This window comes from Uranotaenia lowii, chromosome 2 (genome assembly GCF_029784155.1).
Source record: "Uranotaenia lowii strain MFRU-FL chromosome 2, ASM2978415v1, whole genome shotgun sequence".
NCBI lineage: Eukaryota > Metazoa > Arthropoda > Insecta > Diptera > Culicidae > Uranotaenia > Uranotaenia lowii.
In genome coordinates, this window is record NC_073692.1 from 298,810,871 (window position 1) to 298,826,026 (window position 15,156).

At 34.4% G+C, this 15,156-nt stretch overlaps 2 protein-coding genes and 1 long non-coding RNA gene across 3 annotated transcripts; 1 reads left to right on the top strand and 2 right to left on the bottom strand.

Moving 5' to 3' along the window:
* Nucleotides 1-941: 941 nt before the first annotated feature.
* On the bottom strand, nucleotides 942-10,042 carry LOC129742802 (uncharacterized). The gene is made up of 8 exons (XM_055734741.1): nucleotides 9,991-10,042; nucleotides 9,766-9,929; nucleotides 9,482-9,639; nucleotides 9,217-9,322; nucleotides 8,892-9,161; nucleotides 8,688-8,811; nucleotides 7,403-7,870; nucleotides 942-1,040 (listed from the first exon to the last, which is right to left on the bottom strand). The coding sequence occupies exons 1-7, from the start codon at nucleotides 10,040-10,042 to the stop codon at nucleotides 7,425-7,427; spliced, it is 1,320 nt and encodes a 439-aa protein (XP_055590716.1). The 3' UTR covers nucleotides 942-1,040; nucleotides 7,403-7,424.
* A 217-nt stretch (nucleotides 10,043-10,259) lies between these two features.
* LOC129748362 (uncharacterized) lies at nucleotides 10,260-11,478 on the bottom strand. Its single transcript, XM_055742963.1, has 3 exons — nucleotides 11,182-11,478; nucleotides 11,015-11,101; nucleotides 10,260-10,950 (listed from the first exon to the last, which is right to left on the bottom strand). The coding sequence occupies exons 1-3, from the start codon at nucleotides 11,375-11,377 to the stop codon at nucleotides 10,757-10,759; spliced, it is 477 nt and encodes a 158-aa protein (XP_055598938.1). The 5' UTR covers nucleotides 11,378-11,478; the 3' UTR covers nucleotides 10,260-10,756.
* A 1,856-nt stretch (nucleotides 11,479-13,334) lies between these two features.
* LOC129743555 (uncharacterized) lies at nucleotides 13,335-13,887 on the top strand. Its single transcript, XR_008736613.1, has 2 exons — nucleotides 13,335-13,557; nucleotides 13,619-13,887. It is a non-coding gene; the product is annotated as an uncharacterized LOC129743555 (long non-coding RNA).
* Nucleotides 13,888-15,156: the final 1,269 nt, after the last annotated feature.

Here is a 15,156-nt window from a genome sequence, read left to right on the forward strand (position 1 = left end):
TACTTATATAAATCATTATTCTTACGCTTATCACTTACCTCTCGATCATTCAGCGGTTATTTGTCACATTGGCTCGAATTAAAAGATCTTCACTGTTGATAAAAACAGCTGCAACATCTGCCACTAATATTCACTACCACCACCACCGAACATCTGTCTCTCTTTATTTAGTTGTCCGATGGGTTACAACTCCAGATTATCGAACGGGTAATAATTTTTTGTCCTTGAAGTTGTACCTGACATGGGGACCGCTAGGGCCAGCGTTGGCCCAACTTGCGTGAACGGGTAATAATCATTTTACTCTCTGGGCTAAAATAAAAATAAAGAATAGTATAAACAAACGACTTGGTCAGAATGGATTTAAAACTAAACTTACATTGCAAGCAATCCGATTGCGAAAACGGATGTTCACAGAATTACGTCCTGCACACATTGTGTTCCTGTGATGCTTGTTATTAGAGGCGAACCTTCCGGCTTGAAAGCGATTTTAATTTTCCAGCTGCTGTTCCGTAAAACCGTGTCAACCTGAAAATATTTCCACAAAGAATCAAGAATATTTAGGAATATTAGGAAAAAATACTTATCTGAAACCTCTGCGATCCGAACTTTTCTCTGTTTATTTACAATAACAACACTCTGAAAGTGAACTAGTCGAGTAAGTACACTGTTGTGCCACTCTAAGCCGCTACAACCCAAAACCAAGTTGAAATGCCGCAAAATCGGATGAAACTGGCTCCCGACGAAAATAAGTTCGGGGTGCTTTTCTTAAAGTTGAGAATGAAGCCCTATTCTTACACCCCAAAATCGAGAATGTCATCTGATCGAAAAACGATATATTTATTTTTGACTGGACAAGCACACAAAAAGGACATATCAGAATTCAAAATAAAAAGAATTTAGTTTCAAAAAACAAAAATTTATTTTTTTATATAAAATTTATGTACATTTTTCTCTTGCAATTTAACTTTTGATTCAATATGATTATTGAGGTTAGCGGGAATTAAGCATTACATTTTGTCAACGTCGCATTCCTTTGGTGTCTGTAAAGAGAAATAAAAGAAAAGTCAGAATATGCCATAATAATAAAAATACGAATAATTGAATGACTAAAACTACAAAACGATTAAAAATAATTATTATGGCATATTCTGACTTCCGTATAAATGTATTAGAGAAATGTTTTAAAGGGTTTGATTAAAAAATTAAGGGGGGGGTAGGGTCTAACGGGTATAAAAAAACACCATTTTCACGATTTTTTTCTAGAGCTATCGTTCAAACAAATGTATTCAAATTTTTTGCATTATACAAAGCATTGTTAAAAGAACATTTAGTAATTTTTTCGTAGAAAAATATTGAAAAATGAGCCGGTGACGGAGCATTTTCGAGGATGCTTTTTAGAAAACAGGATTTGCGGTGGACACTGTATCTCAGCACAGAATCATCTGAAATCAAAAAATCAGAGCAAAATATTTTTAATAGATGTTTTTCTGGACCCCAACGTTTTTATTTAACTTAAAAATATTTTTTTAAAATTTTTGTGGCTGTTTGAAGTAAAAACTACGATTTTTCACTTAAAAATCCGCCATTTTTCACCTCTAAAATCTCCCCAAAGTATAAAAATCAAAAAAAAAAAACGTTGGGGTCTGGTATTTTATATGTAGAAAATATGTTCCAAATTTGAAAAGAATCGGATAAGTAGTTTTCAAATGACGATGTCCACGGACTTTAAAAATGTGCTTTCGAGAAAAACGAGTTAGAAGTTTTTGCTCTTGCTTTCTTGCAGTATTAGATAGGAGGAGATTAAGGCTTATAACTTCTACAGTTTTGCTTCAATTGACTTGAAAATTTGACACAACATTCTTGAAATGTTTTACAATAAGAAAATAAAAAAATAAAAAAATCGATTTTTTGAAAGTGTTAGACCCTACCCCCCCCTTAAGAGAAATAAAAAATTAAGTCAGAATATGCCATGAATGATACGCAACTATTAATGGAAAGACTTGAACAATAAAATGAATCAAAGTATATATCATGGCATATTCTAACTTTAATGTAAATGTACAAGAGAAATGAAAAAATGCAATGAGAAATAAAATAAAGCCAGAATATGCCACAATGATAAAGAATCAATAAATGAAAGATTTAAACAACAAAATACTTAAAGAAATTATTATGGCATATCCTGACTTTCATAAAAAATACAGATACAATAATAATAATAATAATAATAATAATAATAATATGATAATAAAAATATAATAAATAATATAATAATATAATAAATGTTATAATATGGAAACAAATAATTATTTTGGTTGATGAATAAAAACAATAAAAAACAAATTCTTAACATGTGTGAACAAATAAATTTATTTAAAGTCGAAGAGAGAAAAACTAATAACAATAATTGATTTCATTATTCATTCATCAAAATATTTAAGACAGACATATTGAAAGTTATCACTCATATTATTGCTTCTCCACAAATTATACGTTTTCCGTTTAAAAAACCCTCGACTCATTGGTTCTGATTATATTACATGAAAATTTAACTTTAAACGCGTGTTTATTGAAACAAAATTCTAATATTTCTAGCTCTTGCAAAATGAAAATGTATTCATCTTTCTCATTAATTATGGAAAGTATTACACCGTAACATTTCGATTCGCATTTTTTAAATTTTACTACCAATCCTGCTGAAAAATGAACGTTATTAAAAGTATAATGCTGAACAACAGTTATAATATTCGGAATGTCAATAAGAATAAATGAATAATCTAAATCAGTTATAGAAATAATTGTTTTTTTCAATACTACTCTTTTATTTAATTCATAATTATGTTGAATAATATCTGAAGCTTGTCTTAAGCTAAGTCGTTTTGCTAGGCTGTACGACAAATTTCGGAAGTTAAAACAAGTTTTAGATTGACCTTTTCCTACTTTAAATTTACCTTCAAATTGCATACAACTATCAAAAGCAGAAGGACCGTTTTGTAAAATTTTATTTAAATAATGAGAAAGATGATGAACTTTATTTATTCTACTAAGCGATGAATTTTCGACGTATGCTTTTTGAAAAATTTCTATTGCAATCTCGAAATCATTAATCATTTCATGTGTTATTTTGTTGGAGAAAGAATAATATGTTATTTTCAGTAGTGAGCTAACAAGAGAATTGTAGTTTTCGTTACTGTTCAAAATATCAAAAAAAATAAAAGGAAAAACGCGAAGTAACAACCACGTTTGAGCGGCAGATTGACAAAACGTTGAACCTCGAGATTTTAAACTGTTAGCAGAAAAATTGGAACTTGGTTTGTCAGAGGTTTCGGTTTCTCCATAATGAAATGACGAGATGCGAGTATTTATTTCCGAAATAGTTATTTTTCGACAATAAACGCTGTTATTTAAAATCATTTTCAAAACTAAGCCAACCACTCCCTCTAGCAAATCGTGCATCGGATCGAACGACAAGTTACGAGTTAAATGAAAGTATTTCAGATCATGTAACGAACAATCCCTAAGAATACCGCACATTTTCGGAATCATCGACCCGGCTTGAAGACACTCTAAATCCTGTTGATAGCTCTCTACTGTACGTAAACGGAAATGCACTCCAAAATTACCGGCTTTTAAATCGTCCCGTGATATATAGCACGATCTGCAAAAAAAGTTAGCTGAGGGTCTGAGGAATTCAAAAATTTCATGAAGAGCTAAAGTGTCGCCTACAATATTAATCAAAACACCTCTTATTATAAATTCCTCACCATGAATAGTTTTGAAACTAATCCCTTCGTCGGTTTCAAGCTTCTTTAAATCATCAATCAATGGTTTAAGGATGCTCTTGTAACCGTATTGCTTGATGAATTTACTGTTGAACAATAGAATCAAATATATTCGATCAAGTGAAGAATTTATAATAGGATTAAAGTTTTGAATTTTAAATGAAATGTTAGTTAATTTATTTTTGGATTTTCTTGAACCTAATGGATTTAAATATTCTACATCATCTACATGCATTGTTAATCTCAAAGCGTGAGGATACTTGATTAAAAATGGGTGACACTTGAATTGAAAAGAATCCTTGAATCCACAAATGGTACCATCCGATGACGATTCTTCTGATAACACCATGTTTCGCGCCTCTGGATTATTCAAAATAAGCCCTAGTGTATCAATAATTGAAATATACTGAGTAGAATCAGTTATGGTTTCTAGTTGTTTTGAAATAGATGTTTGTGCAAACCGCTTTCGAGAAACACTAAATGGTTGATGATAGAAAGGTAATGTTTTGCGAAATTTTCTTCTCCCAAGTACTTTAGATTGAGGTTGAGGAATGGCATGTTTGGCTTTTTGTGCAAGAAAAGAAAATTTTTTTTTGTGAGATCTTACAGTAGTAAATAAATCAGTTTCAGGGTCTTCTGTGGAAATCTCTTTATTAAGTAGATATTTTTTTATTAAAGTTAAATTATATCGCTGAACATGTTCTATTATATTTTCAACATTTGAAATAAAAATTTTGGTCATATTTTCCGGTATTTTAACATCACTACGCAAATCTGATACCATAGAAGACGCCTGATTCTGTAAATCTTCTAAAGAAATCGGTGACATAAAGAATAATTTGTTAGTAATATTGGATGGTTGCAATTGTGCATGAAGCGTATGTGATCTATGCATCGACGATTCATTAGTTGTTTCATATATTTCAATATTGTTTTCAGAAGATACTTCAGATTGAAACAGTTCGTGATGAAATTCCTTTAAATGCCTATTGAAATTTGAAAATTTAGTAAATAAAAGCACGCATAGCATGCATTTGAAATTAGCAATACTTTTTAAATTATCCCGAATACGAAAATATTGTTACATAACGGTTCCTGTAGTAGTTATAAAACGATTAGAAACAGTGTAAAAAAACGTTTAGAAAATGATATCTGAAACAATAAAAAACATTGCACTTATCTTGAATTCCAAAACGACGGTCTGTTGAATATGGCGTTAAGTTATGTTACTGTTTAAAACTATTAAAACCTATATATGGAGACACTGTTCTAGGAACAGTTCGGGTATGGTTTATAAAACGCTTATGAATAACGTTTTTAGCGCATTGAACTGTTTCTAGAATGAACATGTGTAGGCATATTTTAAACGATTTACCAAACCGTTAATCGAACTGTTACGGAAATCGATTACGAACCGTTTGAACTAAGATTACTGTTTTTTTTATGGCCTCATATAACATAAACATTCATTCATTCTTTAGCAAAAACATTACACAAAATCGATGATTTTATGTCACCTGATTGCATGTTTTCTAGCCTTAATTAAAAAATAACCATAGTTCTCGCATTCGTCTTAAAAAACGATTGCTGGCGAAAACAGTAATATTGTTGTTTTTACACCATCGAAACTTCAAGCTCTACCCCTAACAGTAGAAAAAGCCTAATATTTTCAACAAGAGCAACAGTTGGAATGTTAGCTTTCAATATGATTGCTTTTGACTCGTTGTTTTATTTACTAATGATATACTCTATAAAATATGGAATATGTGGATTATGTAGAGAATGGCATTTACTGCATTTCATGTTTCATGGAATGTACCGCATAAGGCCGATGACATAGTGAGTGCGATGCGATGCGAATCGGCGAATGCGATTCAATGCGGCGAACCACATTTGAAGAAAATGTATGCGAATCACTTAAACCTAACATAGTCAACGCGGCGAAGCAGATGTCAATTTGTTCCGCCGCTCGAGTTCGCATTGGCCGCGTTCGCCTAAGGCCGATGACATAGTGAGAGCGATGCGATGCGAATTGGCGAACGCGGCCAATGCGAACTCGAGCGGTGGAACAAATTGACATCTGCTTCGCCGCGTTGAGTATGTCAGGTTTAAGCAAATCACATACATTTTCATCAAATGTGGTTCGCCGCATTGAATCGCATTCGCCGGTTCGCATCGCATCGCACTCACTATGTCATCGGCCTTATGCGGTACATTCCATGAAACATGAAATGCAGTAATATAAATATAAAAAAATTTAAACTGTTTTCATCAATCTGAACTAAATTTGTGTACAAAACATCTGGCTGCATGCAGGCGTTTTCAAGAGAAACTTCTTTTTTTTAGTGGAGATCTATTCTAAACAGTTGTAAAAGTATATTAAAAAATATTAAAGATTTCATAAATGTGTACTGATTTCTTGCAAAATCATCTGGCATCTTTGATTCGCATTTCGGTCATTTTTGACGTGGCTTTGACAGAAGACATGAACGCTATGGGTAACGGTTCGGGCAAGGTTCTTAGATACACTAGGTTCTCCGACTTTAACAGTAAGTAGGCTAGGAGTGAGCGGGGCTCTCAATGAGTTTGTTTATTTTTTGCTCAGCTTTTCTGGGGTTTGTTGGTAAACAAACTTCATGAGTTCCGTATAGTTGCATAGCCTACATAGCCAAAATGGCTGAATCGGGAAATCGTTATTCGGGAACACCTCCTGAATATATACCCACCTTGGGTTCGGGATAAATTTGACGATTCAAGAAAATTTGAAGTTAATCGTGCATACCATTCGTTCACCTTTCCAAATACCATCACTTTTCCACACGAACGTTAATTTTCCGTTTTTAATGTTGTCAAAATAAAGTTTAATATTACAGCTACTTTTACAGAGACCATCACTATTTCTAGAACTGTTGATGTTTGGTAGAGACTGTTCAAGCTATAGTTTTTTAGCATGCGGGATGAAAGCCAGTCAAGTGATTTTTAAAAGCTACTAAATTAGTCCAGGAAGTGTTGCAATCTGAAAATTGACAAGGAAAACCATCGTTGATGTCAACTGTATCGGTTTCCATTCGATCCAACTTTTGAAGGAAGTTGGCACCTTGTTGTTTTTTATTATTATTTAAATCCATGCTTATCCCACGAGTAGCTGGGGAAATAGAAGTCCGCTGAACCAGAGCCCCGCTGTAGTCCAGTAAGAGCGTTTCTTACTGAGGAGTGCGCTCTGGTGCTCCACAGGCTCCGTTTGGGATTGAGATATAAAGCCTCTCAATCATTCATCCATAGACACGGTTGCTCGCATTACATCTAGGAATTAGGCTTTTGTTAAGTTCATTTTGCCGCTGGTACGTTACCACCCTGCACCACGAGGAGGCGAACTAATTACAGGGTTAGATTACTAAATGTCTGAAATCTATGAAAATTAAAAAATAATTGCTGAGGCTACCAGAAACTCATAAAGCTAATTTAGTTAAATGGACTAAACGAAGATGGTAAGGCATTGACTGTCAACATGGTCAATCTAGCTGCGAAAGTTTCTGATAACCTCGGTATATATTTTTCTATACAAATCTATACAAATGATCAAAGACTAATAGTTAAAAAAAAGAAATACAAAAACCTACCTTCAAAACCGTTGCATTTCTCCTACACACCTTCTTCGGCGCGATGAGCACGCGAGTAGAGGTTGAGGACACTCAAAACCATTGGCTTGGGAGTGGCCTTCTTGGTCTGGTACACCTCTAGTTGAACCAAGTCCAATAGGCTCCTCAGCAGGGATGGGATTTTGACGTTGAGAACATCAAATATTTTGAAAAAGGTGTCGAGCGCTTGAAGGCTCGAATCACCACATTCAATTGTTTCACCACCATCGACTAGAAGGAGGTAATTCCCCCTCCTTTCTGCCAAACCGAGACAGATTATATGTGGATGAAATCCCAATTGAATGTGGCTTACCAGCTGTGCCGGATCCACCCACCTTATCAAAGGCGCCAGTGTTAATTGGTTGATGCTCAGCTCCCGGTCCATCCAGTTCCGCTTGCAGCCTCTCGAACCCATTCTCGTGAGTAGTATTCCGCATGCACGGATGTAATCTAAAATAATTAAATATTATTAATTAAAAAAAATGCAAATATTATAACGAACTTATTTTGGACCACCTTGCATATTACAGTAGGAAATTTTGAAAAGGGCGAATACGCCAAATGTAAACAAACGGAGTTATCAGCTGGGTGAAAAGCTTTTGGTGTTGTCAAACTTTGAATGCGTTGTTGGGGCATTCGCCGTATTCAAAATGCGAAATATCTCTTTAAAGCGATTAATCATGAAAAATTGAAAGAAATAATTAAACAAAGCCCGGGCTTCAACTATATTGATTCATTTTTTACTTGGTCTAAAATGAGTCCTTTACTATAGATGCTTCCAAGCTGTAGAGCAACAGACTTATTAATATAGGAACACCTTGTTACTTTTTTATTATATTTCTATCAATAATCAATTACTTAAACTTGTTTTTCACAAATACTGGGCTTAAACTAATTAAATTTGTTTAATTATTTTATGATTCATTGGTTTATGTGAGAAATACTGGAGGGTAGTTGTAAGGCGATCCAAAATATATACGTGGTCCAAAACAAATTTGTGATATTATGTGACGGATTGAAAAACACAACAAATGTATGTATGAATACTAACTAGGATAACGTACTTATTTTGGACCAGGTACATGTCTCATACCACCTTGCCTATATTATCCAGTATCGCTTTTATAAATCAATTAATCATGACAAATTTGAAAAAATGTAAGTTGGTAGTTAATTACGGGAGAATAGTCCAAAATAAGTAACTGGTAAAAAACAAGCCCGTTACCGTTTGTTTTTTGGCTCAAATATTACATAAAATTTTTCTTACCATCTTCAATCGTTTCAAAATTTTTCCCCAAGAATTGAGCCTTCGAGAGGAAAGTTCTGAGTAATGCCAAGTTTGGTTGAGCCTTTTCAGCATTACTGTGGATCCGTTGATATGCTTGTTGGATCTGAAATAACACAAAAAATATTGAAACATTATTTTGAAAAATAATTGAAACATAATTTTGAAAAATTTTCATAGACTCACCATTGCGCCACCAAAGCTACGGAAATGAGGGAACTTGGTTATAATGTCCTTGGGAGATACTTTCGATGAGCGCATAGCCTCGAGTACTTCATGCGTATTACGCATCATCGAAATTATCTCCCTCATGTTTTCCCTGATGGCGGGAAGATCAGCAACCAAATCAACCTCTTCCAAAACGGTTTCTTGAATGTGCAGTGGATTGGGATGTGGTGCTCGTAGAAATTTTCGGTTTTCACGAGGCACACTCTTCCGCATCGTGTCCAAACGTCGCTGAATTAAACCCGTGTGATTACCTTTCATATTGCCATCATTTTTCCAAAAAAACAATGATTCCTTTGGCGCATCTTCTCTGATTCTTGTTTTTTTCCAGATAAGGAAAGGCTTCTAGAATTGCGTCCGCCAGCGACATCTTGTCTTTAATGTTGGGGTAGCTGAAACGATAGTTTATACAAAAGGGTAAATTAATATAATTTGGAGCATTTAGGTACGTTATCGTTAATTTGATTGTGAATTTTTGGATATGTTTTGAAGATTCTCTAATTAATTCAATAAAAAATAAAAATTCAAAAAATGAGTTTTGATAAACTTACTCGTTATTCAACATCCGTATTTTAAAGAAATGGTTACATAATATCCTGACCATTTCCAAAGCCGTGTTATGATCTAGGGGTAACTCGTTCAGCAGGACAGCGTAAAACTTGTTGCTAAAATTGCTGTCCGCTTCCAGTACCTCTCGAATAACGGTGGCCTATCATAAAAAAAAAACAATACCAAATTTAAGCAAATGGGAAACACTCCAAAAGTTTTTTTTACAAAAGTGTTTTCCTTAACCACGTTTAAGTTAATAAATTACAAAATATATGATTACACGTACCTCGATCTCTCGTCGAACTCGACCGGCATTGGAAGATTCCGGCATCGGTGATGTCTGCTTGGACAAAAAGTTTTTTATAAGCAGCCGCGGCCCCTTCAACACTCCAATATCTTCCAAATCTTTTTCGGATGTGATTTGGAGAGAGGCCAACGTGAAGCCGTTGTCTGAAGAAAAAAAAAAAAACAAAATTTAATGATAGGTTTAAGATTTTTTTCAATCACTTACCTATTAAAATTCGCCATGTTTCTCCATCTACAATGTTCGACAGGTCCTCCATTTTTTAAATTTCAAACTATTGCAGCGTCAAGCACCTGAAAAATAAAATATCACATTTATGTCGCATGATGTTAAAGCCTACACAACCCGAATAAAAAAATACGGTTACCAAACAGTTACTGTAATAGTATCACAATTATTCAGGATAGCGTAAAAAAACTTTTAGATAATGATAACTGACATCGTAAAAAACATTCCACTAATTGTGAATTCCGAAACGACGGTCTCTTGAATATGGCGTTAAGTTATGTTACTGTTAAGAACTATTAAACCACTTGTATGGAAGAACTGTTCTGCAAGCAGTTGAGATAACGTTCAAAAACCAATCGGGGAAAACGTATTCTGGTCATCAAACTGTTTTCCTTAAAGTAATTTTTAAAGTAATCTGGTAACCAAACATTTCCAGTAAAGGTATAAAACGATTCGACAAAATGTTTCGTCCGAAGGTATGTATACGTTTATTGGAATCATATACGGGAACATGGCACGCACACATGTGCAAATTTGCATTCAGGGTTTTCGGATCATTTTATGAAACCATTTTTATTTGAGTTTTATTTGATTCTATGAATTCGTTTATTGTTGACTTACATGTAAATGTCCATCCGATTGGGTACATATCGGCTACAAATTTAACCGCCCATAATTCTGGTAAGGGGTCGACAACAAAGGTCCGGTCATAGGTGCTGCAAAAGGTTGCTATTGTTGTGCATGCTCAAGCGGGAGCTTTGCTTTCCTTCCCATTTGGGCGATGGATGTGAGCGAAAAATGGACTGGGTAGCAATCGACCTTTAAATTCACCCGTCTGGCATTGCGGATCCATCTGCATGTGACAGAAACCTCCAACGACGATCCCATCCGGCCATAGCGAAAAAGTGCTTGTCCTTCGGATCACGATTGTGCAGAGAACTGAAATTAAAAATTAAGCAGTCAATTAACAATAAGGGGTATAGATTAGACCATTAAAACTTACGGGAGCTTCCGGTAGCTTGCCGACTGCTGGGGGCTGGCTCCTTATCAACCTTCTTCCAGAGATACGGAAAAGTGGTAGTACTATAACCTGCAAAAGGAAATATTTTTCATACAGTAACTGTTGTTTATTCGTTTTATCGGAAGAAGTTTTCCGGCAGGTTTACATACCTTGACCGCGCAATCTATCCATGTTTCCATGAATCCAAACGCATGGAAAACAAAGGTTCCTTAACCGGGAGTTAACGGATGTTTCAATAAACATCCGGTGCGTCGATCTGGCACTTACTATTAGATAATTACCACTGCACTGGTGCCATAAGTGACAAAAGGTTGCGCACAGGGCGACTACAGCTGGTTGGGCCATAACCGCCGTCGTTAAATCGGAAGATTAGAAGGAAAATTACCCGATTTACCACAAATCACAAATTTCGCGCGAACAACACAAACAAACTAATCAGTGATGCCAGATTCACCGAATTTTCAAATTTTTATTATTTTTCTGGCCCAATACTTATTTACAATCTATTTAAATATTTGTTTTAATTTCTCTGTGTCATTTGTGATGAATGTAATAGTTTTCAATGTACGAAAATTATGCGTATAAATGTTCTATATGATTTTGAGCGTAAATCCAAAACTTGATCAAGATTTCAAATAGTCGAAATATTTAAGTATAATTGTGAAATTCGTAGTTTATTTCAAAATCAATTCCAATGATCATCACGGTATGATTTTCATATAGCCAAAAACGAAATGACAACATAGAAATCATTACGCGTTCTGATTTTTTTATTTACAAATGAACGTTTTTGAATTCCACTTGGCACCTCTTCTCTGCTTTGACGTGAATGTGTCAAAATGCATGAACGCTTCGGGTAATGGTTCGAGATCAATTTCACGCTTTTTAAAAAATTGAACAGGAATATTCCACATCCATAATTCACGTTATCTGGTAATGTAATTTTTAACATTAATGTGAAAGTACCGTTTTAATCGTTTCAGAGCTAAAGTTTGATGGAATAGTAACGTGTACAGAAATAATCACTATTTCAACAACCGTTGGTGTATCATATTGACTGTTCGAGTTATGATTTTTTCGTATGCGGGAAGTAATTTTAATACTCACGATTTTACGACATTAATTGAAATCCGTTTCGTTCAAATTCTTTGAAAAAAGTTTTCTGCCCGAACGAAAGCGAAACCACCGAAACTTGAGAAAAACGATCAAATTTTTGGGGTGTTAAGTTGGAGCTTCGAACTTTGTTTTTGGGGTATTGACAGCAACCCAAAATTAAGAACGCTAGCCGAACTTTGTTTTGATGCGTTGGCGTTCTCAATTTTGGGTTATATATGTTCTGAGTGCATGTGTTTTGACTTGGGTGTCAAATACCCATGTTCGCCAGTGACTGTATTGTTACGGCTGGTCGTTATAGTTGTAATTTTACTATACATGCGGATAAAACCGTTAATACACACTCATCTGGCGCAACCCCTTATAGTGTAGTTTTGATGCGTTATCGGATAAGACTGGGTTAACTCCTTTTTCGTGTACAGGCCTTGTACCCTTTATAGGGTACATAGGCTTTACGTCATATCGTCGGGTCAAATTTACACATTATTTGAAACGTTTGCGTTGTGGAGATGTGAGCAGTTTCAAGCGTCAAGTAACGTTGCATGCAAGGAATACAATATGCAAATATAACGAGATATTTCTCAACTAAACATGCTTTATTTCTTCACACAAATTTAATTTTTAACTTTAAATTTTAACATTGTACGTCAGTTTTTCACCCGCTCGGTTTCTGGAGCTTCCGGATCATGATTATTTCCACAGCTGATGGTTCCAGGAGAACAGCCTGCGAGGGAATAATTGATTATAAATTAACGATTTAAAAATGTATTCATAAAAACAAACTTACCATTTTACCAGTTAAGTTTGATTAAGAAGCGATCTCGTTCGAAATCGGAACCCCCCTTATGTGGGTCTTTTTATTCCACGCAGTCTATAAAGAGAATCATATATGTATTACCGTTAGAACCTTTTTGACGATAATATTAAGATTTATACCTACTTTCTATAATCCTCCTCCAAACAGTCCAGCGGACTTGAAACAAAACGGTTGAAATTTTGACAACTCATAAAACTACCCGTCTTGATGCGTACACGGGCTTTTCGAAATAATGTGTAATATTGACCCGACCAAATGACCCGTTATTTGACAGATAACGAGGGTTCGCCAAAACGGGTCAATTTTACAACTTTCAAGTGTTCCGCCAAATGAGTGTGTACGAATGACTTTCTCGCTAATTCTGGTTTACCCAGAGCCTGACTGCATTTTACTCAGATGTCGCCTCATGTATGGAGCAACCATCGACTGGTCCTAAACAACTCAGAAATCATGAGCAAAGATTACTCAGGCGACAGAAAATTCGGCACTCAGAGAATTCGAGTGCCCGATGGCGACAACTGAGTAAATTTTGATCAATTTGTACCAAGCAGTCGACTTAGTCTGGTTTTGTCAACAAACAAATCAACTTATTACAGTAAATATACATTTTAATAGTCAATTTAATAATAGTTTAACGATTTTTTATTCTATTCCAGAGTAAGGAAAAATCTCATCATAAAACATCATCGGAGGTGCTGGGATCACATTAAACGGAGTTTTGCAAATACGGGCGCAGAGGTTCCGGAATGGATTCCTCAGACAAACCCGGTACGATGGAGTTTAAAAAGGATGGTGGCAATGAATACAAATCAATCCGGTATGGCAAAATAGTCGCAGACGGAACCCCGTCCCGAACCGAAGAAAAAGGTGATTAGGTAAAAATACTGAAAAAAAAATTTTGAACAATAAAAGTTTGAACCATTTATTTTTGGTTTTCTGTTTTTCAAAGCCACTAACGCATCCTTTTATTCCATAATCATATTGGAATTGACTATTTCACCATCAAAACCGGTCAAAAACCGCCCAGAAAAAATTTCGCGCATTCTGAGTAACCCCGACTCAGTTGTCGCGAAAAGGGCTGTTAGTCAGTTCTGAGTAAAGGCCGTTTAGTCAGAACTGAGTAGGTGCGGTTTTGGCGACAACTGAGTAACCGTCACTCTGAACTGAGTAACTGAAAGTTAGCGAGTTGTTTTATTTTGTCATCATCAAAGTACACTGTGACTTTTCCAAACTCGAAATTATTTCCTGTCAATATTTAGTGACAAACCAACACTGCTTAAAATAAATAATGCCTGACTTAATTTCTGGCAGCAATAATTTTCCATTCAATAATACCTATATAGCTTTAAAAATAATGGTAGCTAGAGAATATGCTTTCAGTGCTTCCTTTTTTTTATATGTTTTCAATAATTTTCCAATTATGCGCTCTCATTAGAGCGCACTCCTATAAAATAAAGAAACTGAAAATGGGTTGAGATTATTTTGAAAGTCTTCAACATGTTTAATTTATGTTTAATCTCTAACGAATGATTAAAAAAAACACGTTATTTAATCCAAAATTCATAGAAACGTATTAAAATTGTATCATTTATTGATATCTCAAAAGCAATAAAATCATTATTTTTTTATACAGAAAACGTATTCCTCTAAATTGAAAAATTCAGTAATGCACTAAAGATATGAAAAAGCATAATAACAATTCTAATAAGAGTAAGGGGTTTTTCTACCATTTTTTTAATTTAATTAGAGAGTCTTTTAGCTTTTTCATTTTTCACTATTTACGATTAGAGTAAAATTTGATTTCTAAAATGAAAAAAAAAAAAGATATTCAAGAATTAGCTGAATAGAAAATATTAGTAAAAATTAAAAAAAACTACAAACAGTTGAGAACATGTCCATTTTAAGGAAATTTAATGTTGAAATCACATGAAAAAACCTAACAGTAATGATGTTTTTGAATAAACAATTTAAAATAAGTATAACTGAATTATAAAATAAATTTGAGACACTTGAAGCCAAAGGAGTATACACAGAAGAAAAAACCGTCTGGCATGTAAACTCATTGCATGAAGCCAAACATACCAATCAAATCCTATGGAAATTGTATTTTAAGTTGGTTTTTTTAATTGAATTTTTTAAGAAAACAAATTTTGTCAACTCGTAACCTCGTTTTGGTCTCAGTTTTTTAATGTAT